At 51.3% G+C, this 24,847-nt stretch overlaps 3 protein-coding genes across 5 annotated transcripts; 2 read left to right on the top strand and 1 right to left on the bottom strand.

Moving 5' to 3' along the window:
* The first annotated feature begins 1,613 nt into the window (after positions 1-1,613).
* POMGNT1 (protein O-linked mannose N-acetylglucosaminyltransferase 1 (beta 1,2-)) lies at positions 1,614-11,340 on the top strand. 2 transcript variants are annotated; one of them, XM_081144526.1, is made up of 22 exons: positions 1,614-1,721; positions 2,193-2,362; positions 2,978-3,092; positions 3,231-3,349; positions 4,008-4,073; positions 4,164-4,277; positions 5,389-5,506; positions 5,696-5,794; positions 5,952-6,079; positions 6,431-6,501; positions 6,729-6,804; positions 6,997-7,080; positions 7,170-7,211; positions 7,406-7,464; positions 7,793-7,865; positions 7,948-8,076; positions 8,159-8,284; positions 9,486-9,550; positions 9,746-9,790; positions 10,009-10,144; positions 10,483-10,592; positions 10,677-11,340. In XM_081144526.1, the coding sequence occupies exons 2-22, from the start codon at positions 2,243-2,245 to the stop codon at positions 10,762-10,764; spliced, it is 1,983 nt and encodes a 660-aa protein (XP_081000652.1). In that variant the 5' UTR covers positions 1,614-1,721; positions 2,193-2,242; the 3' UTR covers positions 10,765-11,340. The 2 variants fall into 2 exon arrangements, with proteins under 2 accessions (XP_081000652.1, XP_081000651.1); XM_081144525.1 differs by having other exon boundaries at positions 1,632-1,721; positions 7,948-8,088.
* A 2,102-nt stretch (positions 11,341-13,442) lies between these two features.
* Positions 13,443-23,780, bottom strand: TSPAN1 (tetraspanin 1; the record flags this gene model as incomplete). 2 transcript variants are annotated; one of them, XM_081144684.1, is made up of 9 exons in its annotated part: positions 23,660-23,780; positions 18,273-18,408; positions 17,778-17,842; positions 15,009-15,215; positions 14,735-14,809; positions 14,520-14,618; positions 14,284-14,439; positions 14,096-14,179; positions 13,443-13,908 (listed from the first exon to the last, which is right to left on the bottom strand). In XM_081144684.1, the coding sequence occupies exons 3-9, from the start codon at positions 17,832-17,834 to the stop codon at positions 13,861-13,863; spliced, it is 726 nt and encodes a 241-aa protein (XP_081000810.1). In that variant the 5' UTR covers positions 17,835-17,842; positions 18,273-18,408; positions 23,660-23,780. The 2 variants fall into 2 exon arrangements, with proteins under 2 accessions (XP_081000810.1, XP_081000809.1); XM_081144683.1 differs by lacking the exons at positions 13,443-13,908; positions 23,660-23,780 and having other exon boundaries at positions 14,030-14,179.
* Positions 21,491-22,063, top strand: P3R3URF (PIK3R3 upstream open reading frame; the record flags this gene model as incomplete). Its single annotated transcript, XM_081144685.1, has 2 exons — positions 21,491-21,734; positions 22,020-22,063. 2 exons carry the CDS (start codon positions 21,491-21,493, stop codon positions 22,061-22,063), a joined length of 288 nt encoding a protein of 95 aa, XP_081000811.1.
* Positions 23,781-24,847: the final 1,067 nt, after the last annotated feature.

Raw genomic sequence — 24,847 nt, 5'->3', positions numbered from 1 at the left:
TCTTCGAGTCTTGTCAAAAAGCGAATTATGATTCTGTAAATCTGGACTGGGCCTGAGATTCTCCAGCGATCACTCTTTGAGTAACAAGGTTATAGGAGATAATTCTAAGGTGCTTGGATTTTATTCTACAGGCAATGAGGAGCTATGAAAACTTAGGCTTTGGCTTGATTTTAGTTTTTAATCCAAGTAATTTCAGCCCATGGTTACAGAAAGATAAAAGATAGTTACTACTCTTGCCCTATCCTTTCCCACCTCTAGTCCCACTCCCCAGAGATAACTTTTAGCTATATTTTTCTGGTATTTATACTCATAACCCCACAATAGGTTTATACCACTATTTCTTAATTTTAAACATTGTCTATTGACTTCCTATTAAGATAAATGCAGATTTACCTCACACTCTGTACTTCCCTTCTTCCATTGGCCTGAATATTTTTATCATTATTTTTAGTTCATCTACTGGTTGGCCACCTTTGTAGTTTTAAGTAATATATTTTTCCTTAGTATCTCTTGATCCATGGATAAGTGTTAACATTTTGAGGGATATCATCTCACCATTTAGGAAGCAGAAGAATGTAGAGAGTTCAAAAATATATAACTGATCTTCTGGCTTCCTCTGTCTCCTTTTAATCCACAAACAGTAAATATTCTCTTAAATTGGGTTGTATCGCTTCCTTGCCTAAAATTGTTCCATGGCTACCCAACTTCAAATAAGCATCACCATCACCTGGGAACTTAAAAATGCAGTATTCTGCTCTGCCCCAGCCTGCTGAATCAAAAACTCTAAGAATGGGGCCCAGTCATTTGTGTTTTAACAAGCCCTCCAAATGATTCTTTTTGTTGTTATTGATTTGAGAGAGATAGAAGATGAATTTGTGGTTCCACTGTGGTAAGCAAACTGCTGTGTATACTATTATCTCATTTAATCTTCGCAACTCTGTAAGTATTATTTTTGTCAGTATATAGTGCAGGCATTAAGAGTGAAATCTGGAACCAGGCGGTTGGAGTTTGAATTCTAGCTTTCCCAGCTTTGTAACATTGGGCCTCATTTTCTTTCTCTATAACACCGGGATAGTAATAGTACCTACCTCTGGGATTGTTGTGGAATTAAATGAGTTAGTATAAAGTGCTTAGAATAGTGACCGGCATAGAGTCAGCATCATGTACGGGCATTCCCATTTCACAAAGAAGGGAGCCTAGGCAGAGATGTTAATTGACTTGCCCAAGGTCTGGGTGAATGGCAGCACCAGGTTTCTAATTCCCCTTAGCCTTCGGCGCCGCGCGTGCCTTCGACCCGGTGCAGCCTTGCCCAAGCAAGGGGAGTGGGTAGCGGCGTCCAGGCTGGGGGCCTCCCTCTGACTCTGGGGTGCCGTGTGATCTAGTCCAAGGTTCTAGAATTCCGACCGGAATCGGGTTGGGCACCTGGCGGTGCTGGAGGCGAGGAAGCCACTCCTCCCCAGCACCCACCCAGTCGGACCCCCGCGAGGCAGCGGGGGGGACGAGGACGCCCGGTGCCGCAGCCTGCAGCCCACGCCGTCGCCGCCCTAAGCGCCGCCCGCCGCCCTCTCACCCCGCGGCGGCGGCGGCGGCGGAAGCGGGGAGGCGGGCCGGCCGGCCAGGGCGGGGCCACGAGCGGCATGGAGGAGGCGGAGGCCGCGGCGGGCCGGGCGGAGCGGAGCGGGCCCGAGCGGGGCCCGAGCGGGGCCCGAGGCCCCTGAGCCGTGAGTGCTCCTGGCAGAGGTCCGGGAGGGGTGGCCCGGAGGGGGCAGGTCTCCCGAGGCCTCGGGCTATCCCGACTCCTGGGAGGAGAAGAGCAGGACCAGATAGGAGGGGGCGAAGGTGGAAGGGTGTGGAGAATTGGGGGGGGGGGAGCCGCTGCCCTTGCCTGCCCCAGGCCTAGGAAGGCCTGGGGCTTAGTCCTTTTGGGAGCTGATGAGCCTTGAAAGCCGATTATTTGGCCCTTCCTCCGGGTTCCTGGGCAGCCCTGTCAATTTCCCCAGCCCCAGGGGAGTTTCCAGGTGATCTGACCCCTCTGAAGGTTTCCTTCGCAGAAAAGTTTAGCCACTTTTCCCAGGTCACCCAGTATGGATGGCTGCGGGCAAGAGTTACTGGGAGGTTCTCCCTCATCTCCCCAGAAGGCATCAGACTTTAGGAGGAACACCTTACTCCATGTGATCCTCTGGTCCCCTCAGTTTCCTGAAGGCATGGGTTGTCCGGGACAGTGGTGACCCTCCTATCCGGCATGGACGACTGGAAGCCCAGCCCCCTCATCAAGCCCTTTGGGGCTCGGAAGAAGAGGAGCTGGTATCTTACCTGGAAGTATAAACTGACCAACCAGCGGGCCCTGCGGAGATTCTGTCAGGTATAAGGATGTCCCAGAACTCCTAGGGGCTTCCTCCTTGCCTTACCCCAGCCTAGACTATGAGCACCGGGACCCACCTTGGCTGCCCTCACCCTAGAAAGGGGAGGGGCAACAGGTTCCTAGAGGGGAAACCTCTGTGTCATGTCCCTGCCAGGTAGTGGTTTGGACCCAGAACAGCCTCCTAGGTTTCCAACAGAAGCCTGAAGTCAGATCAGAAGCCTTTGCCCGGGATCCCACACCAGTCAGGCAATCAGGGCTAGGACCTAAGTCTTCTGATACCCAGTTGGTTCTCTGGGGCTAGTTCTCTGGGACTGGCTCCATCTCTAGGAACTAGTCGTGGAAGGAACCAAGGAAATCAAGGCCTCACATGGAAGAATACAGGAGTTCTGGGTAGGGAGAGCCCTAATGAAGGAGGAAGGGTCAGGAGGGTGTCCCTGGCGAAGGTGGTCATGAAACGACCATAGTTGGGGGAGTAGAGCTGGGCAGAGAGAGGGAAGAGAGACAGACACCAGGTTCCCCCTGTGGCATCACTCCAGCCGGGGCCCTCCTTTCAGGAAGACCCTCAATGATCTGGAGGGGGTACCCCTCTTTAGTCATCCCCACCTCTCCCCTTAGACAGGGGCTGTGCTTTTCCTACTGGTGACCGTCATTGTCAACATCAAATTGATCCTGGACACACGACGCGCTATCAGCGAGGCCAATGAAGACCGGGAGCCGGAGCAAGACTATGGTAGGGCCAGGCTAAGGATGAGATTGGTATGTGTGTGTGAGGGGAGTTCCCTGGGATCTCACAGCTGAAACAGCAGGCAGATCCCAAAGGATGAAACTGCTGGAGAGACTACCTCCATGATCTGTCGTATCCCCACAGATGAGGCCCTGGGCCGATTGGAGCCCCCACGGCGCAGAGGCAGTGGTCCCCGAAGGGTCCTGGATGTGGAAGTATATTCAAGCCGCAGCAAAGTGTATGTGGCAGTGGATGGCACTACGGTGAGTGGGCTGGTGTCTGGTGTACACTCCTTTCTACTCAGAGTGTGGTGCATTGTCTCTGGGGTCCACTGCCTGAGTAGGATCTGTACCCCTGCCAGTTTCTAAATGAGTGACTTTGGGAGCCTCAGTTGCTCATCTGTATCCTGGGACTAGTGATTTCTACTTGTCAGGATTAAATGAAAAGTATATGAAATGTATTTTATGTAGTGGGATTTTATCAGAAGGAACCATTAGTATTAGTAGACAGTTAATTCATTGTTATTTACATCATAATTACTTCCTAGTCCCTTCATTAGCCTTAGCCTTATCTCTCTCAGGCACTGGGGACCTGAAAGTAATCAGATCTGGCCCTACTTTGAGGGGCTCAATCTGATAGATCATGATATTTCCAGCATGAGGCAAAGATAGGTGTTCTAAGAGCCATGAAAGCTGTGGAGGGGAAGGTTGTAGAAAGATGTGATCTCTTTTGATGGAGGTGCTATGGCGACTTCCTGGAAGAGGTGGCCTTCAAGCTGGGTTGGAAAAGAATTGTATAAGAGGCATAGATAGGCAGTAGGGAGGTTTCATTTCATACAGTTGGGTTTTTTTAAGCACCGATAAGACAGATAGACCTTAATGCCTGAGTGAAGAGTTGGACTTTGTCTCTGCCACCCTGTAGGTACTGGAGGATGAGGCCCGGGAGCAGGGCCGGGGCATCCATGTCATCGTCCTCAACCAAGCCACGGTGAGGTTCTAGGCATAGGGGACCCGGAGGGCCAAAGTTGAGTCTACCTTGCTGGTGACCCTAACTCACGAGTGGTTTGTGCCCTGCTAGGGCCATGTGATGGCAAAGCGTGTGTTTGACACATACTCACCTCATGAGGATGAGGCCATGGTTCTGTTCCTCAACATGGTGGCACCCGGCCGAGTGCTCATCTGTACCGTCAAGGTCAGTGACTCTACCCTGGCACCATCCCCTAAGCCCCAGCTCCAACCCTGCCCATGGCCCTGGGTTCTGTGCCCCTAATATGGCACACTGGGAAGGGACTCCGGGAAGAGACTCTGGAGGAAGGTAACTCAGGTTCCAATACTAGCCTTGTCATTTTTATTAATTTATCATAGTTACTGAGCATGTACTGTGTGCCAGGCACTGCCTTGGGTATAGGGGCTACAATGGGACGCAAGACAGAGTTCCTACCCTTAAGGAGTTTGCTCCAGCAGGGCAAAATTTTTAAAAAAGCAGTCAAATAGCCCAGCCGGCATGGCTCAATGGTAGAGCATCGACCTAGGATCCAGCAGATCGAGGTTCGATTCCCAGTCAGGTCACATACCCGGGTTTCGGGCCTAATCCCCAGTTGGGCTTCGGGCATGCAGGAGGCAGCGGATCAACGACTCAATCATCATTTATGTTTCTATCTCTCTCTCTCCCTCTCCCTTCCTTTGTCTAAAATCAATTAAGATATATTTTTTTAAAAAGCAACCAAATAAATGTTGACTGTCAGGAAATGATAACTTATATGAGGAAGAAATAAAGCAAGGGAGACAGAGTAATGGGGGATGTATTTTAGAAAGGAAAGGCCTCTGTAAGGAAATGACATGTGAGCAGAAAGCTGGAGGAAGTGTGGAGTGACCCAGGTAAATATCTGGAGGGAGAGCATTCTAGATATAAAGAATGGCAAGTGCAAAGGCCCTGAAATGGGAAGGTACTTGGAATGCTTGAGGAATAGCAAGGATGCCAGCAGAGCTGGAGCAGAATAAGGGAGGGGAAAAGAGTTGTGGGAAAAGGGCAGAGAGGTAGCAGGGGACAGAGGTGCAGATTGTGTGGGATTATGGTAAGGATTTATTAGCCTGGTGACTATGGATGATTCTCAGATTTCTCCCTAAGCCTTCAGTTTTCTTATCTGTGAAACGGTAGTATTCACAGAGGGTTGTTGTGATAATTTAGTGAGGTAATTTAAGTAAAAGGTTTGACATGGCACTTAACACATAGTTAGTGCTCCATGAGACCAGGTCTCCTGGAAGTGTGCTGTTCAGACTGACTACCTTCTCTGGTCTCCCAGGACGAGGGCTCCTTCCACCTCAAGGACACAGCCAAGGCTCTACTGAGGAGCTTAGGCAGCCAGGCTGGCCCTGCTCTGGGCTGGAGGGACACCTGGGCCTTCGTGGGACGAAAAGGAGGTGCTGGCACCATAGTCCATCCACCCTATAGTATTAAGGGCCTGGGGGAGCAGAACCCCAGATGGGGTGGGGAGGGAAGCAAATAGGTGCCAGTGGTGGTGAGTTGGATAAAAATGGGTAGGGAGATGGGAAGAAGCTCCAAAACTGGAGCCTGGGCCCCCATTATCCCTCGTTCCTGCCCCTTGCCAGGTCCTGTCCTTGGGGAGAAGCATTCGAAGTCACCTGCCCTCTCCTCCTGGGGGGACCCAGTCCTACTGAAGACAGATGTGCCGCTGAGTTCAGCTGAAGGTGGGATTAGTGGGGGCTGGGCTCTGGGGCAGTGCCTGCGCTGGGCTAGGCATTTGGCTCCCCTTCATGGGGCTTTATTCTCTTGACTGGATGCCTGGAGTTCTTCAGACCATACTGGCCTCATGCCCCCATCCTATTGACTCTATCTCTCCCTCAGAGGCAGAGTGTCATTGGGCGGACACAGAGCTGAACCGTCGCCGCCGGCGCTTCTGCAGCAAAGTTGAGGGCTATGGGAGTGTGTGCAGCTGCAAGGACCCCACACCCATCGAGTTCAGCCCTGACCCAGTGAGTGGGGCCTTAGGCAGTAAGGCTTGGACTCCTTCCCAGCTTGGCAAGGGGCCCTAGGACAGATCCAGGTTGGGTTTTCTCTACCATAGCCTGGGAGGGAACCAGGAGCTGAGGATTTACACTGAGCTCTGAAAGACAGGGCATCCTGGGTGGAGAGAGGAGGGAGGGCAAGCTATGTGAGCAAACGCCCGGAGTCAGAGTTGAGCTGAGTGCGTGGAGGATCCAGGACAGGGAAGACTCTCTACCTTTTCTCTGAAGTCCCCCTCACCTCCCAAGAACTCTTCCCTTGGTAGGGATCCCAGTTTGAAGAGTAAGTAAGGCAAGAGTTAAAAGCTGTTTTTCACTCAGCTCCCAGACAACAAGGTCCTCAATGTTCCTGTGGCTGTCATTGCAGGGAACCGGCCCAATTACCTATACAGGTGAGCTTGGCACTGGGCTGCAACCGGCACTGAACAGGAGGGTGCTCAGTGGGTGGGAACCCCAGGCTCATCTGTCTGCAGGAGGAACTCTCGAGGTGGGCAGAAAGACAACAGATTCTAGGTCCATTTACATATGTGGGCCAACATGGGGAATGTGGGCCCATCTATAAACAGGGGAGCCCTGAGTTGGGGGACAAAGAGGTCTAACCCATCCCTGGGCTCCCCAGGATGCTGCGCTCTCTGCTCTCAGCCCAGGGGGTGTCTCCCCAGATGATAACAGTTTTCATCGATGGCTACTATGAGGTAAGTGGGACTTGGGGGCCTTGGGTGGAGCAGAGCAGTGTTTCGGGTGCTGAGTAGCAGTCATCACTGAGTACTGGCAAGGGAGACAGCCCAGGCAAGGGCTGTGAAATGTAGAGGGTTGGCATGTCAGAGCCTACAGAGGTGGGCAGGGGGAAGGTGGCTCATTGGATGACCAGTGGCCATGCTCCCCAGGAGCCTATGGACGTGGTGGCGCTGTTTGGTTTGAGAGGCATCCAGCACACTCCCATCAGCATCAAGAATGCCCGCGTGTCCCAGGTACTGCCTCAGCAGGGATGGAAGGGGCAGACGCCTGGCAGCACCGTCCACCCTAAAGCTCATGTGCCCTGTTTCTATTCCCTACACAGCACTACAAGGCCAGCCTCACTGCCACTTTCAACCTGTTTCCAGTGAGTAGTAAGGACAAAACTCTTGGGCCTAGGGAAGGGAAACATGAGCATAAAGTCTGGCCTTATATAGCAAGCTCTTCCTCCTCCTCATCTGGAAAATGGGGATAGTGCTACCTGAGAAGTGGGATAAGGGTGGAGGAGATGTAAGATTGGAAAGGTCCCCTTGGGATTATGTTGTCCCCCTCCCCCTGCAGGAAGCCAAGTTTGCTGTGGTTTTGGAAGAGGACCTAGACATTGCTGTGGACTTTTTCAGGTGAGGGGAGTGCCCTTCTATGCAGCTTCTATAAGCTGCATGGGGCCTCTGCTTGACTGGGTCTCCAAGGAAGAAGGCAGTGAGGTGTCTTGGAGAGCTTTCTGGAGGAAGTAAGCTCAAAAGTGGGGAAAAAGTCTGAGCAAATGTAGGATGGTAGGTGTTGGGCTGGAATAGAGAGTTGAAAGGATGAATGGAGACGGTGGAGATTTAGGGGGAGGGGGAAGGGGGCATGACTTTTGAGTCCCATCTCCAGCCCTTCCCACATCACTGTGTGACTGGTGTTGTCCTTGCCCCCCCCCCCACCAAACCCCTGGACCCTGCCTCTCAGTTTCCTGAGCCAGTCCATCCACCTGCTGGAGGAGGATGACAGCCTATACTGTATCTCTGCCTGGAATGACCAGGTAGGCTGAGCGGCCCGGGGTCAGCTGGGGAGTTTGTAGAGGCCCTGAGCTCATACTTCCCACCATGGCCCCCTATCCCCAGGGGTATGAACACACGGCTGAGGACCCAGCATTGCTGTACCGTGTGGAGACCATGCCTGGGCTGGGCTGGGTGCTCAGGAAGTCTTTGTACAAGGAGGAGCTTGAGCCCAAGTGGCCCACACCAGAAAAGGTGTCCTGGCAGGTAGGGTGAGTGGGCTGGGGATCCCCTAGCAGCTCGGAATCTTTAACCTTCATAATCTTCCTGCCCCCAGCTCTGGGACTGGGACATGTGGATGCGGATGCCTGAACAGCGCCGAGGCCGAGAGTGCATCATCCCTGACGTTTCCCGATCCTACCACTTTGGCATCGTGGGCCTCAACATGAACGGCTACTTCCATGTGAGTGGGCGGCAGGGATGCTGGGGAGGGGAGCAGTATGGTAGATGGTGCAAAGAACGCGGACTCTGGAGCAACCACAGCTCTGCCGCTCCCTAGCCATGTAACCTTGGGGAAATTACTGATCCTCCTTTTTTTTAAATCCTCACCCAAGGATATGTTTTTCATTGATTTTTAGGGAGAGAGAAAGAGAGAAACATTGCTTGGTTGCCTCCCGTACATGCTATGCCTCAGTTGGGGATCAAACCCACAACCTAGTTATGTACCCTAACTGGGAATCGAACTCACAACCTTTAGGTGTAAGGGACGATGCTCCAACCAGCTGAGCCACCTGGCCAGGGCCACTAATCCTCTTTACCTCAGTACTTTTATTTGTGAAATGATAATTAAAATACTGTTGACCTCATAGGGTTCTGAGGTTATGAGGTTTAAATGAGTTAATATATGCAAAATACTTTGAACTATAAGCGTTATATAAGGGTTAGCTGGCATTATTTTTATTATTACTATTGTTAGCACTAGACTGTGGGTATGGGGAGAGCATTTCTGCTGCCAAGCACTTATCCAGCCCTGCAAGTTCTGCCCTCTCCTGTCCTTGCAAGTGCTGTGGCCTGAACAGCGAGGTCCCCAGCCCCTACGTGGCTGTGTTCAAAGGGCCACTCCCCAATTACAGCAAGGGAGGCCTTGAGACAGCCCAGCCCGAAGGAATGGACAGCTTCCAGCTTGGAACCTCCTAGAAGCCAGAAGGGCCCTCAGAGGCCAACAAATACAAGACCTCCAGTCATTTCCTCAAGAGGGGCAGACTTTTACTTCAGATCACTCTCAGCACCTTAGTGACAGCAGTTTCCTCTCCCAGTCCAGCCTATCCCTTTGCCCACCATCCCCTGCAGGACCTGTTCCTCGCTCCTGTGCCTCTAGAACAGCAGGCCCAGGGAGAACCACTGGGGACAGGGACCAGCTCGTGGGTCAGTAGCATGAGCTGCTGGTGTGGACATGAGCTCTCTGGCAATGCTTAAGCCCAGGTTAAAGCTAGTAAGAACCTGTCAAGTATACTGCAGAGAGGACGGGGAAGAGAGAAGGAAGTTAGAGGGACCTTTACAGGTCCAGGACTTCATCTGTGGGCCTGTGGATATGTGGTGGGTCAGTGGGCAGGTGTGGGCCAGACAATGGAAGGCCCTGATTTGCACCCTCACACCCACTCCAGGAGGCCTACTTCAAGAAGCACAAGTTCAACACTGTTCCAGGTGTCCAGCTCAGGAACGTGGACAGGTGGGGGCTGGGGACAGGGCAAAGGGGAGGATATCTAGGAGCCTTGATGACCAGTATTTGACAGTCCCTCCCAACCCTGGGGCCTGTATGTTTACTCCAGCCCTGCTGTCCCCCAGTTCCCATGTGACCCCCAGCCTTGCTACTGGGACCTTAGGGAATACCCCGTCCCTTGACCCATTTCTCCCTCTCCTTCAGTCTGAAGAAGGAAGCTTATGAAGTAGAAGTTCACCGGCTACTCAGGTATGGCCTAGGGCAGCAGGGGTATGTGGCAGGGAGTGAGAAAGAGTCAAATACTGAGGGTCTTGGCCTCGTAATTTGTGGGGCCCACTGCAAAATGAAGCTCAGGGTTCCTTGTTCAAAATTATTAAGAATTTCAAGACGGCAGCATCTAAGCAAGGGGATTTGTGTGATGCACTCATGAGTGGGGGCCTGTCTTGTCCCCCCCGCCCCTGCTGCAGTGAAGCCGAGGTTTTGGACCATAGCAAGAACCCTTGTGAAGACTCTTTCCTGCCAGACACAGAGGGCCATACCTACGTGGCCTTTATCCGAATGGAGAAAGATGATGACTTCACCACCTGGACCCAGCTTGCCAAGGTACCCCAATACCGTACCTACCCAGGAATATCCCTTCCCCCAAGATACAAGGAGTCTTTGTTCTAGACTCTTCTACCTCAGAACCTTCTCTTCACACTCTCAGAACCCCTCTTCCTACTCTCTTGTCCAGATTCATATTTTTAAAAGATGCTACCTTTTATTAGAAATACTTTAAGAATAAAATTAATTTGAGAGATTGTAAAAAGAAAACAAAAGATACTATCTCTTGCAAATTGAAAAGGCTGCTGAGGAGGGGTGGGGGCTGGACCATGGGTCCTTAGGGGTCCCTCCCCACAGCTCTCTGACCCATGCCTTTCCCTGTACTCCACCCCAACCAGTGCCTCCATATCTGGGATCTGGATGTGCGTGGCAACCACCGGGGCCTGTGGAGATTGTTTCGGAAGAAGAACCACTTCCTGGTAGTGGGAGTCCCAGCCTCCCCCTACTCGTGAGTGACTCTTTTCTGCCCTTGGAAATGGGAGACTGGCTGGATGGGACATAGCTAATGACCTCTTCCCTATTCTTTTCCCAGGGTGAAGAAGCCACCATCAATCACCCCAATTTTCCTGGAGCCACCCCCGAAGGAGGAGGGAGCCCCAGGAGCTGCAGAACAGACATGAGACCTCCTCCAGGACCCTGCAGGGCTGGGTACTGTGTACCCCCAAGCAGGCTAGCCCTTCACCCCATCATGTAGGATTTTGTAGACACTGGCAGGGGCTGGGGCTGGTTTGTTTTTAACATGAGACTTAATTACTAACTTCAAGGGGAGGGGTCCCCTGTTCCAACGCCCCTATTTCTGAGTTGGAGGTCTATTTATTTACTTCCTTGTTGGGAAAGGGCAGGATAGTACCTGGGATCCCTGGGCAGCTGATCCTGCCCTTTGTATACTCCCTCCTCCCAGGCCTGGCTCAGAATTTAACCTATTTATTTACTGTCCTGAGGGCCTTGGAAACAGGGTGAAGCCTGAAGGATCTTGATTCCTTTATGTACTGGGGTGCTGCCCTGAGGGTGGGGCTGGCTCTTACTCAGGAAACTGTTATGTCCAACTCCTGGAGAGGCCCAGCAGGGGCCCACCCACTGATGCAGACTCACTCAGAGACCCTCACACTGAACCAGGCCTCTTCTCAGCCTCATCTTTGTCCAGGTTTCCAAAGCTGGATAAGATGGTCATTGATTAAAAAAGGAGAAAACCTCTAAGGATGTGTCTTATGATTTTGTGTGTGTGTGTGTGTGTGAATGTGTGAGAGAGAGAGAGAAAATGGTCATGATGGATGGTGAGTTTTCCTTACTGCCCTCCCCAGGGTTTTATCTTCCGTTTGGGGCCATTTGGCCACCAGGGGTTGCCCAAGTCTCAAACTTCAAGGTTTTTCTTTAGGCTCCACCCTAGAGCCTGACCTGTTGGGGCTGAACTTGGAGTAGCCACCCCACACCCTTTTCCCACTGTTTAACCACCACCCTATTTCCTGCCTAGCTTGTCAGGGCCAGGCACTTGTCCCCAGAGATGGAGCAAAAGAGAGCGAAAAGAGGGGTGGGAAGGCAATGGGAGCACAGGTGAGTATAGTGAGGCATGGGTGAGAAGGAAGTGGGTGAGACAGAACGGGGTTGGCATCATTCAGGAGGCTAGGTCTGGGCTGCAGGTGGAGATATAAGAACAAGGATTTCTGTGGCCCTTAGGGCACTGTATGCAGATTTCATAGCTGGACATTTTTTTCTGGAGTAAAGCCATTCTTTTCATCAGATTCTCACCCAATCAGTGATCCAGGGAGGTTAAGAAGATCTAAATCATAGAGGCACCAGAAAATGAATGGGATTATCTATAGGGAATGGATGAGATAGCCCAAAGCAGGTGAGGTGTGACATTTAAGGAATCTGTAAAGGACTTGGGATCAAGAGAGTAAGTATAGAACACCTCTTGAGAAAAGGTCTGCCTGCAAAGCCCTTGTGAGGCGAGCCTGGTGAGCTCCTATAGAGCCTTGGCCAGCAAGGCAGGAACTCCCACCCATTTGCCAGCTCTCTGCCCTTGCCTCCCCCATCGGTGCCTGGAGCTCAGCTCCGCGATGGCACGGGTGGTGTGTAGCTTGGACGTTTCTTGCCACCCTGCTGCCTCCAATGTTTGCTGGAGCTAGAGATAGTGCTCGAGGTGCCATAACAGCCAGATTGAGGAGCAATTAGCTCACAATGAGGTGGAGGCCCGCCCTGGGCAAACAAATCTGCAAACTTGGTTATCAGGCCCTAAACAAGGCCTGCTCCACCCAGGCTGAGCACTTCCTGACTTTGCTGGTAGTGCCCACCATCAAGAAAGGCCTTACCCATCTCTGAAGGGTTGTGTGTGCGAGGCATAGTGAAGTGGGGCAGGGGGCTCATTGCTCTCCCTGCCTGCCCTCTATCAGCCTCCTAATTTTGGCCTCAAACCTAGCTCTCAGGCACTGTATGGCTCCGGCCAGGTCACTGTTCCTTTCTGGGCTCAGCAAGGGGTGATAGTTCCTGGCTGCCTTAGAAAAACCTGAAAGAGGGACCCAGGGGTCAAAGGGAAACAAGGATGAGGACTGATTGCCAGGCTGGGCTTTGCTAGGTAGCAGACACCATGTTCTCCAGCCATAGCCTTCTCCTTAGTGCTCCTGGTACAGCAGCAATCAGATCTGTGGGGGGACACTCTGGCCTTCTGGTAAATCTGTTGCCACATCAGATGGTGTGGGCCTGGAACTAGTCACATGGCTTTTCTAGGTCCAGTTTCTGGAGCATGGGGGCGGTTAAGACAAAACGGAGATCTATAGCGCACCAGGCAGGCCAACACCAAGAATAAATGAAGTTCTTTCTGAAGAACTTCAGAAAACAGGGATAGGTGTGGAGCTTTGACTGAGTAGAAAGGGTAGGCAGCTTGGATCCACCAATGGGGCTTCCAGAAGGGCTTCCCAGAGCCTAAGGAGTGACTGTTTCCCATTGCCCTGGCAATATTTCTGGTATCCCCAGCCCCCACATGGGCACAAGCTTGTTATTTTAATAGCTTTCTGGTCCAGTGCCCCTACCCAGGAATGAGTAGTTAGTTTCAGGCCAAAGTCCTCCCACATTATAGGAAGGGAGACTGGCCCAGCCCCCACTTCCTCCCTCAGTGCCCTCTGTGTCATACATCCCTGTTACACTCCCTCCCAGGCCTGGAATCCAAATGGAGCGAAGAAATAGCCGCCCACGTCCACCCCACTTCTGCTACTTTTCCAGGGGCCTTCTGAGTCTCCAGCCCCACAGGAACCTGAGACCAGTTTAGGCAAGATGGGTCCCTCTCCCCAAGGATACGCATGAAAAGAGTCCCAATGGAAACATTTTAATTGGTTTATGAATTCTGAAGTACCTTCACATCCGCCGGGTTACTGCTAATTTAGCATATGCTCAGGATATAGGGTGCCTTACTCCCCAGTGGAGTACTGGGTCACCAAGAGCTCCTGTTGGCATGAAGGGGTATTAAGGGTTTAAGAGACAGACTGGAGACATGTGCAGGAGAACTGGCTACCCTAGAACTGGATTTGGAACAGAAGGGCCCCAACCCAATCAACGGAAGGCAAAGTCAAGCCCAGCCTGAGGAGTGGTTCCTATGTGGCCTCACTCTGCCCCAAATGACGCTGTCAGATCTTGTTGCCACCCTGACCATGGTCTCTTGGCAGTGCCAGGGTGCTTCTTCTCAGTCCTGTGTGGTAGCAGCAGTGGCGGAAGCAGAAGCAGATTTATTTCAAATTGCAGTACAGATACATGGACACAATCATGGCAGCCAACTGGTGGGGAAGTAATAGGGAAAGATGAGGGGACGTGATCACGATCCTTAAGCTTTAGTCCCCTGCCCTCCAGACCCCTTACATAAAACTCTATTAGAATTCTGGCTTCTCTAGAGAGGCCTCAGAGATGGGTCAAGCAGCTCTGTTCCAGTGGGGATATCCTGCTCCAACCTTCTAACCCCCTTACCTCCAAACCACCAATTCCAGCTGCCACACCACCCACAGTGACTGCATTGGTTCGGATGTTACTCAGAAGCTGTTTGAAGCAACCCTTGGAGAAGGGAAAAGAGCATCTATAGTCAGTACCTGCCTCCCACCCTCCTTCAGCACTCTGAGGCCGTTAAAGCAGCCCCAACCTTCCATGCCAGCCCACACCTGTACGGGTTTTTCCTCTGCCCTCTTCCTGGTGCAGGGTTCCGTGACTGTGCCATTGACATCATCAGAGCAACAGTATGGAGGAAAGACATTGTTCTTTGTGAGGTAGGGAGAGTCTTCAAAATCCGTGTAGTTGTTGAAGCCACAGCACTTGAGCTGGGGACAAGGAGGGGAGGGTGGTCAGTGGGGCCTTGCTTCTTTCTCCCCACTCCAAAACCTCCCCCGGCCCACCTTACCCCTTCCATGGTGCTGTTCCACACTTGGGTAAAGTCTTTCTGGGAACCGTAGTCCTTCTTGATGGTGTCCACTACCAGCAACGTCAGGAAGTGCTCAGCCTGGGTGGAGCAGGCCGGTGTTTAGGGCCTGATAGGGAAGATGGCCATTCGCAGGCCACAGCCCACTTCCAGGGCTTTGCCCTGTCTTACCCCCTTGCCCCATCCTCAGTCCTCACCATTGAGGTATACACCAAGGCGACCACAGCAGCTGCAACCTCAGCGATGAAGATGAGGAGCAGGATGAAGAAGAACTGAGTGGGAAACGGGGGGTCTGAATTTTAGGGAGAAACAGTCCCTCTTGCCCTAACCCACCCCCATAAAAGCGAGACAGGGGCCCCTTTGCTGAGGCCCTTGGAGTCCAGAAAAGGGTTTGGGGATCCCCAGGGCTTGGTGTCTAGAGTGAGGGGACCCCGAGCTTTGGTTATGGGTCTGGAGCTGGGTTTGACACACCATCAAGAGGGCACACTTGTTCTCAGTGTGAGCGCCGTAGCAGCCCAGGAAACCAAGAGCAAAGAGCACAGCACCAGCTGCGATGAGGAAGTAGCCCACGTTGACAAACTGCATGGCACTGGACGACAGCGGCCCAAAGGTCTTCAGGAAGGATGGCCCATCGACTGACACCCAGATCCCCACTGCCAACAGGGCCACACCACACAGCTGGGGACAGAGAAACAGACCTTGAAACAGTGCTGGCAAGCAGTTCCCTACCACACAGTTGAGTCCCAAAGATGGGAGAAAAGAAACTTGACTTTTTATTGGCTGAGTCTAAAATCTCATCCCTCTTTTTTTTTTTTTTTTTTTTTTAATTCTCACCCGAGGACATTTTTTCCATTGCTTTTCAGAGAGAGAGTGGAAGGAAGAGAAACATCGACATGAGACAGACACATCAATTGGTTGTCCTTGGCCAGAATCAAACCCAGGACCCTTCAGTCTATAGGCAGATGCTCTAACCACTGCGTACTGGCTAGGGCTAAAAACTCATCCTATGGGAAGGAAAAACATCCTGTAGGGCCAGAAGGATGGGAGCTGGGATACCCATAGCCAGCACCAGGCTGTACACCTAAGCAGATATAAATGGTATCAGAAATTCCTAAAATATCCCGGGGGGAGGGGGGGTAAGACTTTCACCGATGCCAGGGTCCTGCTGCAAAGCTGGGAGTGAAAACAAGCCAGTAAGCACCCACCCCACCCCATTTCCTCCCCAGGCTATGGGTGCTCTGATAGGTGGAAACAGGGGAGTGGTAGCATTGAGCAGGCTCAACAGTTACCATGGTAATGAAGGCGGGGCTGAGGTTTACACCTACTCCCAACCTTGGAGAGGAAGGTGCTGAGAAGGGACACTTACCCTGAGGCCCCATTTGGCTCCCTTCCAAGGTTAGGCTCCAGGCTTGCCCTTCATCCAGCCTAGACCTCTCCTTGTAGAGACTGAGGCAGAATACAGCCAGAGCTCTTAGAGGCTCTCTAGCTCAGCCCCAAACCTCAGAAGGGACCCTGAGGCCCAGACTGGGGAGAAGGGCACTGCCCAGTTCCCTAAAGATCTTAAAGCTGATCCAGAGCTTCGGTGGGTAAATCATCGTGACACCACCTTGGGGCCCAGTCCCTACTTTCCAGCTGTAGAAACTGAGGCTAGAACCAGGAACGAAGAGGCAGACTGTGGCTGGATTCCAGGTATGTTTGCCCAAGGACAAAAAGCTGGGCTTTCAGCCTGCAGGGTCATATTTCAAGGAGTCTGAGGCCTGCCCTGCTCTGCCCAGCCTGGCAAGGCTGGGCAACAGAGGCCAGAAACCAAACCGGATTTGCCTTTAACCCTCTCCGGCCAGAGCCTTTACTGTCCAAATCACTGGGATCCTGTTGTCTCTGGATACATGGATAAAGACTAGTTCCTGAAAGCCAAAGGAAGCCCAAGACAGCCCACACTGGAATCAGAGTGTTTTACTCACCCCAGGCCAATTTCTCCAAACTCATCAACACTTCCTGTCTCCACTTCCTCACCTTTTACTCACTCTAACCCACTGTAATGTGGCTCCAAGGTCTCTGGTGACATCCTGTGCTAAATCTGGTAGACACTTCATGCCAAAACCTCCTTGACCTCTGTCTGGCTCTCCTTGTTTTCCTCCCATTGCTCTTTCTCCTTCTGCTTCCTGGTGGCCATTTCTCCACTTACTCCTTCCTCGAGGTTCACTCTCTCTGACTGTTCTCACCCACTGCATGGCTTCAATGATCACCTATGGGCACATGACTTTCAAATACCCATGTCCAGTTCCCACCTGAGCTGCAACTCTAAGCTGCCTGTGGGACATCCCCTGGTTTGGGTTGCTCATGCCAGAGACATGGGCATCACCTCCAAGATCTCTGTCTCCCTTGCCCCTTCCTGCATCCCTCGGCCACCGTCTGAGGGCTTTCTCCTTTGTTTACTTTGTATATTTCTCCCCATCTCCACCACCATCTCCAGGGTTTACGCCTCATTGCTCAGCTTTCTGAAACATGCCCTACCCCTTCTGTTCCTGGTTTTCTGAGCAATATCAGATTTTACTGCCTCTGGGCCTTTCTGCGCCCTTTACAAACTCCCTGACGCAGGGCAAATCCCCAGCCTCTGCTATTTCCTCCAGGAAGTCTTCTCTGACCAGCTGGACTTCAAGCCCCTCCTATGGGCTCCCATAGCCCCTTGCTAATGCCAGAAGTAATACATTGCGACTGTCTGCCCACCTGGCCTGCTCCAGGGCAGAGAAGGAGCTTGCTCACCTGTCACCCCAGCACTCAGCATTGACTCTTAGGCTATTAAGGTGTGATAAATGAATAGGGCTGCCTGAGGCAGACCTTCTGCTATACGGTCCCTGGACCTTCTTTCAGCTCCCCATCATACAGAGGTGACCGAATTTCCTCCCACATTAGATGACTTAGGGAAAATCCCTTCCCCTCTCTGGGCCCCAATGCTTATTAAAAGGGGAGAATTGTTCCTGTTAGCCTGCCCTGTCCTAAGTCTGGGCTGAAGTTTCCTGGAAGGGAGGGGACCCCCAAGTTTCTCTATTCCAACTTATGTGTCATCCAGGCTGCTGCTGAGGGGGCTCAGCATTTGGAGAGACTTCTGCACCTCATCATAAAAGGAAACTAGCCAGAGAGTCTGGGCACAGCAGTCTCCTATTTCTCAGCTTGCGCTCTGCTCAGATTGTGACCCACTCCTGCAGGGAGACCCAAAGAGCTCACAAACCCCATACTTACAAAGATGAGAAAATTGAACAAGATCATCATGGTCTTAATGAAGCTGTAGCACTGCATGGTGGCTCCTGGGAGGCAGACATGTATGAGTTAGGACCTCCCCCTGCAACTCCTGGCCCTGGCACTGAACTCTGACATACCAGACTCCAAAATCCTGAACCCATATATCATCAACCTTCCCCTGCATCTGGACTCCAACACCTCAGGACTTTTCCCAATTCCCACCTTGACATTCCTACCTTTCTACTGCCCAGACCCTCTACCAGCACCTGACACTCTGAGATCTTAACACCTCGGGTTCATCCACTGGCACCCAAGCCCAACTTCCACACTATAGGTCACTCCATGCCCTTCCCTGGCACCTATGTATCCTTGACCCCTCCCCAAACCAAGCGCAGACTCCTCCAGGACCCTCCCCATGGTCCTTCCGGCTCCCCAAACTTGCTTTCAGATTGAGTTCCCTTCATAGCATAATCTATACCCTATGCCATCACCCACCTGTTCAGGACTCTTGGTAGCGACTTCTGAAAGAAAGATCTGCTGAGGCTCCAGAGGGGACAGACAGCTCCAGAGAACTGCCACTGAGTGGGCAGGCAGGGAGACACGGAGCTGGCTCTCACACACCACTGCTCACCTGCAGGTGGGGCAGGTGTTTTAAAGGCTCCCTTCTGCCCGCCCGCCTGCCCGCTCCACCCCAGCCCATGGGCCTTCTCTTGCACCTGCTGCCCCCTGCTGCCTGGAGATCCATCCCCACAGCCACGGGAGCAGCAGGCCTCTGCCTGGCAACAGCAAAACTTGGGCAACGCCCCTCCTGATCTGAGAAGGGAGAGAAATCTGGGACTACTGCCCCAGAACTTCTGAGTGCCACCCACAACAGTCAACAAACAGTGCACCTATGCTTCTTACCCTGTATCTACAGATACATTCGTACATACCCTACATGCTCACAGGCATACACATCTGCCCAAGTTGCCATCTAGATATTTACATACAGATACATACAGAAACACCTACTGGTGCTCATGGGCACACACACACGCACACACACACACACACACACACACACACACACTTTCAAGGAAGTGACCAAGGTTTGGCTGCTACTGCTCCCTCCTTTAAGTAGTAAACAGCCCCTACTCCTTTTCCCACCACAAAACTTCAAATTCCCCATCTCCCTCCTCCCTTCATCTCTCCTCACTCTTCTCCCTCCCCACCCTTTTCTCATTTCCCCCCCTTCCCATCTTAGCGCTCTATGTACGCCCCTCCCATTTCTGCCAGCAGGTGGCCCCATGGGCCCACAAAAGTGGCACTGCCCAGTTGTAAGTCTCCTAATGCCCACCATCTTCGGTCATCCTCAGAGGCTGCTGTACCACTTCCCATCCCAGCATCCCTGATGGCGAGGGGCTGGGGCAATTCTGGCTTTTGAGTCACGCAGGCCAGGTGCTCAAATTTTGGTTCTGTTGCTTATTAGCTGTGTGACCCTAGGGGGCATTTCTCAGACTTGGTTTTAAGCTTCTGATTCCTAGTCTGTATAACAAGATTGTTATAGTGTTTTAAAAAGAGATTTTTCTCTCTACTCTGGGGCATAAGTGGCCACAGACTAAGAAGGTCAGAATGGGAAAAGTCCCAGCCAGAGGGGGTATGGCATGGACAAAGTGGATTTTAAAATTTATTTTCATAGTGGGAGGGGGAAGCTGAAGAGACTGGAGAGAGAGTGGAAACTGACAACACAATATTTGTACAGATCATGTTTTTAAATGCATTACATATATAGTAAGTCTTTTTTTCCCCTTCACAACAATCCTATGAGATAGATTCTCTTATCTCCTTTTTAAAAATGGGGAAACAGGCACAGAAAGGTTAAGTTCTTGCCATTATCACAGAGCTAATAAGTGGCAGAGTCAGGATTTAACCCAGTCAGTCTGGTGCTGGAATCTACATTTTAACCACCAAATAGACTGTCTACACTGATGGAATCTCTAAAAAGGCAGGAGGAGCTGGCTTCCAGAAAGAGCAGGGAAAGAAACCTGGGTCTGGGATTTGAATAAGAGAATGGCCGAGGGCAGGTGGGTTTATAGGTATAGTGGCTAGAAGTTTATGGGGACAGGGTCAGTTTCTGAGACTGAGGATGGCAAGAGTGGAAGCTGGAAGAGCAGGGGGTGTGGGGACTTTGAATGTGGTGTGGAGAGCCCCTCAGTCTCCCAGCTGGCTCCTGAGGGAAAAGAGAAAAGGTGGAGGCCGGGAAGGGGGCCTAAAGGTGGAATAAGAGGGAAAGGGAGAGGGTGCTGAGGTGCAGAGAGAAAAGGGGCAAGTCCAAAGTTCCACAAGAACTCAGTGCGGGCCTGGCAGAGCCATTGCCGTTCGTCTCCTACAAGAAAAGACATACACCCAGGGTTGGAACATCTTACATCCTCTGGGGACCTAGCTATTTCTCCATCTGCACAGATCATCCACATGGCTTTCTCTTTCATCTCAGGAAGAATTGGAACCAGGTCACATTAATCTATGTCCCCAGCGTCCTGCACACATGAAGTTGTTAGTGAACATTTCCTGAATGATTGAATGAACGAATGAATGAATGAATGCAGGATAACAAGAGTTAAATGTCCGGGCTTTGGACTTTGGCCATGATGGATTTGAACCCCTGCCTGCCTCTGATTGTGTGACTTCACCTGAACCTCAATTTTCTTATATGATCAATCTTCATCATGCACAAATTACATATTTGTGAATTTACCTACTCATTAAAATTTATTTGTAACCCCAAACCAATATTTATGGCCCTTTTGTGGTTATTCATGGACATGTGCAGAGCTGCAAAAATTTGAGTTGCCCAACTTGCACGCTCTCAGCTAAAGCTGAACAAGAGAACGCACTGTCTTCTCATTTCAGCTATTATAATGTGAACAAGTGCTCTTTTTGTGGTCTATTTAGTGTCACATTTTTTGCATTTTGGGGCTTTTGCTGTTTAAATGGTCACCAACATAATGCTGAAGTGCTGTCTAATGTTGCTAAGCACAAGAGGGTTGTGATGTGCCTTACAGAGGAAATGCGTATGTTATCTGAACTTCATTCAGGTATGAGTTATAGTGCTATTGGTTATGAGTTCAATGTTAATGAGTCAACAATAATTTTTAAGTTAGGTGTCTTTAAACAGAAAAACACATAAAACTAGGTGATGTACTGATCAATCAATTGATGAAAATGTTATGACCTGGTAGGAATCTCACCCTGTATTTCTTCTAGGAGCATTGGCTCAGTATTTGCTAATTCAATGTTCGTAGTGGTGACTTTATTAGAACATAACTACCATCAATAACAAGAGTCAATCATATATGAAATGAGAATAATTATAGAATCTCCTGTAGGGTTATTGTAGTATTAAATGAGATAACGTTTGTAAAGTACTTGGTACCATATCTGGCACATAGTAAATGCTCAATAAAAATTGTTAATATTGTTAATGTGGATGAGTGAAAAAGTAAAGGAGTGATTTTCTCCTACTCGGAGTTCCTTTTTCCCAAGGGGCTGAGCTGAGGTTTTCTGGCTGGACTGACCCATGGAGAGAATGTAAGAGAACCTGACCTATGGGGAGGGGCCCAGGGACGAGGAACTGTAATAAAGAGCCCCACCCATATACAGACTCTGTATGTCATAAAGACTTCAGCTGCCCTGGCCAGCAGCCCTCAGGCACACTACAGAAGCTCTCTGTGGCCATGGGGCCTTTTCAGCTTGTCCGTGCCCCTCGGCCCCAGGGCTTACGTTCCCCCTACCGCAGACCAGGTATGGGCTGGCCTCGGCCCAGGTTTCCAAAGATGTTCAAGTGTAGCCGCAGAAGGTACCGGCAGAAACCCCAAAGCCCAACTGCCACCACTGCAGCCACCAATCTTGCCACCATGGCCAGGGATATCAACAACACCCACACTGTCACCACCAGTGTGTGGATCCTTCCACTGCAAGGTTAGCTAAGGGCCCTGAGCCAGGATGGGGGGTTGGAAAAACAGGGCCACTGAAGTTTTCTCAACCTTAGCCCTGCATAGGCACTCAAGGGGACACATGCCCTGTGAAATATCACCCCAAAGGTGTGGTGGGGTCTTGATGGCAGGCATCCTAAAGGCTGAGAGCCTTAATGGAGCTTATATTGGCTGGAAGTGGAGGGCTTGGGAAAGTGGGTGAATCTAAGAGCAGTGGCGCTTCTAGGACTGTTGCCTTCCTCACACTCTTCCCTCTCCTTCCTCTCCTCAGTTCTCAGACGCCTCTGTCAACCTGGCAGCTTTCTGATCCTCTAGAAATGCCCAGAACTAGTCCAGAAGCTTGGCTGGCTCCGGACCTGTGTCTTCTAGGGGCCATGGGTGGTGAATAGCAGCCAAATACAATCATTTCCGCTCCAACTGCCTATTCCGTGCTGAGGTGCTTCCAGCTGACTCTGCAGGGTCTGAGGGTTGGGACAGGCTTCAGTGGCAGCAGCAGGGATCAGAGTTAGACAGTGGAAGGACAGGACAAGGTCAGCAACACACTCCATCTCCCCATATTTGGCTTCAGCTTTTGCTATGCCCTATGAGGTAAGGACCTTCCTGCCTTGCACTCCCTTCTGCACAAGGAAAAGGATCTCCATAGGCAACTTGGAACCTATAGGGGCGCAGGTCCCTGGGGAGGAAGACAAGGCACAGATCAGAAAAGGGTAGGATGAAAGAGATCACTGCTTGAGTGTAACCCTGTGTGTATTTGAGTGTGATGTATGTGGCTCTGTGTGCCTGGGATGGTCAGTGTGTAGGTGTAGCTGCTGGCGTGTGTGTCTGAGAGTGTGTGTGAGAGAACAGAACAATGGGTGTATAAGTGGACTGTGACTGAGTACGCCCTGGCAATTGAATGCACCTCTGTGGCCGGCTGTGAGTGTTAAGGTGTGTTCGTGAGAGTATGGGTGTACCAGAGAGAGGCATCAGCTAAGAGGAATGAAGGTCAGGAGGGGGTGGGGGCAGCCTGAACAAGGAAAGGGTTGCTTCTGAGAAGGGTGTACCACCTTCAGCCCCCGAGTCACTCCACTCTCTGAGGTCAGTATTTTCCAGGACAGGAAAACAGCTGAGCCAGGCCTTTGGGGGTGGGGCAAGGCTGAGCTTGAGTCCAGAAAGAGGGAGGGTGCTAAGCTTTCTGGCCTGGGGATTTTCCATTGGATTTCTGAGTGTGTGCCCATGTGTCATTGTGTGTAACTGGGTTTCTGTGGGGTGTGTCTCCATGGTATTGTGTCTCAGTGGCAGGAAACATTGTAAGGGACCTTGTCTCTAATGTGTCACTTTATGCACAGGTTAGTGTGTGTCTCAATGTCCCTAAATCTGGCTCCAGTTCCAAGGCTCCCTTCCCTGAGGGCTGAAACCTTTGGCCTGGCCCCTGGGGTTCAGGAAGCCTGTGGGGAGAAAATAGTGTGTCTGTGTCCATCTACTCCAAAGCTTGCTAGAAAAGGGACCCTGAGAGAATTCCCTGACACATCATGTCCAGACAGTGCAGAGTGGGCGATGAGTTTCCTTAGGGTATTTGGGGGGGTGAGCAGTGCTGAACTTCAATCAGAGAGGAAAGGTGGCTGGGCTACTGCCCAAGGCTTACAGGGGGCCCACACATATAAAGACACATCATATAATCCATGAACACATGCAGACATGTAAATATAAGTGGATTCACAGGCGCACAATGTAACAAATGCATGTGCAGGCAAGTACATGCCTATAAACAGATATGCACAGATACTAATACACATAGACCTCCCCAAATGACACATGTAACACATGCACATGCCTACAAATGAGCACACACAGACATAAACATGCATGTACCCAGACAAATGCAGTCAAACTCATGCACACAGACACATACATACATGCAGACACACTCACCAGACTTCCCTGTCCCTGCTGCCCTGGGACCCAGAAGCCTCCCTCCCCTATATAAGTGTGTGAGTGTGTGCGTGCGTGTGTGTGTGCATGCCCACACTTGTGTCTGTGTGTATCTATGTCTGTGAGAGTGTGTATGTGTGTGAGTGAGGGGGTGCTGAGCTGTGGGAACCCGATGACATCATCTCTTCTGGCTATTTTTAGCTCCCTCTGCAATGCTGGCTCCTCCACTGCCCTTCCCCCACCAGGCTCCCACCTCTCCTCCCTGTCCAGGCTCCCAGAGAGAGACAACAGCAGCCAGAGGGCACCCACCACTCCAGTCTAGGTGACCCCTTGGATAACTCGGTACAGCTCACTCTCTCCCACCCGGCCAGAGCTCCCTGGAGGCTGAGAATACTGGGCTCCCAGGCTAGAGGAGAAGGCCTGGGCTGCGTGGTAGCTTGGAGCAGGGACCTGGGTTAGGTGAGCTGACCTGGCTGGTCTCCAGCCCCTGGAGGGCCTCTGCTTCTGCTTTTCAATCTGAAACTGTGTCTCAGTCAGTAGTGCCTGCTATGTGCCAGGGAGGGTGCCAAGTTCTGGAGATAAAGCAGTGAGCAAAACAGTGGGAGTTCTTCCTGGTGAGAGTTACAGCTCCATGGGAGACAGACATTAAACAGATCACCAAAGCACTGCACTAAATTGTGGCAAGGGCTCTGAACATTGGGAACAAGGGGACTTAGTCTGGGATGATGTTCTCTGTTTCTTTCAGTCCCCCATAGAGACCACCTAAAACCAGAGGAGCAGACTCCCTTCCCTTGCACCTTTCACCCTGCCACACCTCCAGAATTCCAAAACAGGGCTTCCTTCTCACAACCCAGGCTGCGCTCCCAACACTGCGCCAACCCACCAGCCAAGAGGTGGCCCACTGTTATTCACATCGCCCTTTTCTCTGGAACGTCCCCACAGTTGATCTGTAGATGAGAGAGGCCCACCAGAGTAGTCAAAGCTGTAGAGACATAAAGTAAAATGGTGGTTGCAGGGGCTGGGGGGAGGGAGGAATGGAGAGTTATTATTTAATGGGTACAGAGTTTTGGTCTGGAGACGGATGCTGGTGGTAGTTGCACAATAATGTGAATATACTTAATGTTACTGGACTGGACACGTAAAAATTGCTAAAATGGTATATTTTATGTCATGTATATTTCATGACAA

This window comes from Miniopterus schreibersii, assembly GCF_964146895.1.
Source record: "Miniopterus schreibersii genome assembly, chromosome: 8".
Taxonomy (NCBI): domain Eukaryota; kingdom Metazoa; phylum Chordata; class Mammalia; order Chiroptera; family Miniopteridae; genus Miniopterus; species Miniopterus schreibersii.
Note: the sequence above shows the minus strand (reverse complement) of the source record. Positions and strands in the feature narration are given on the sequence as shown.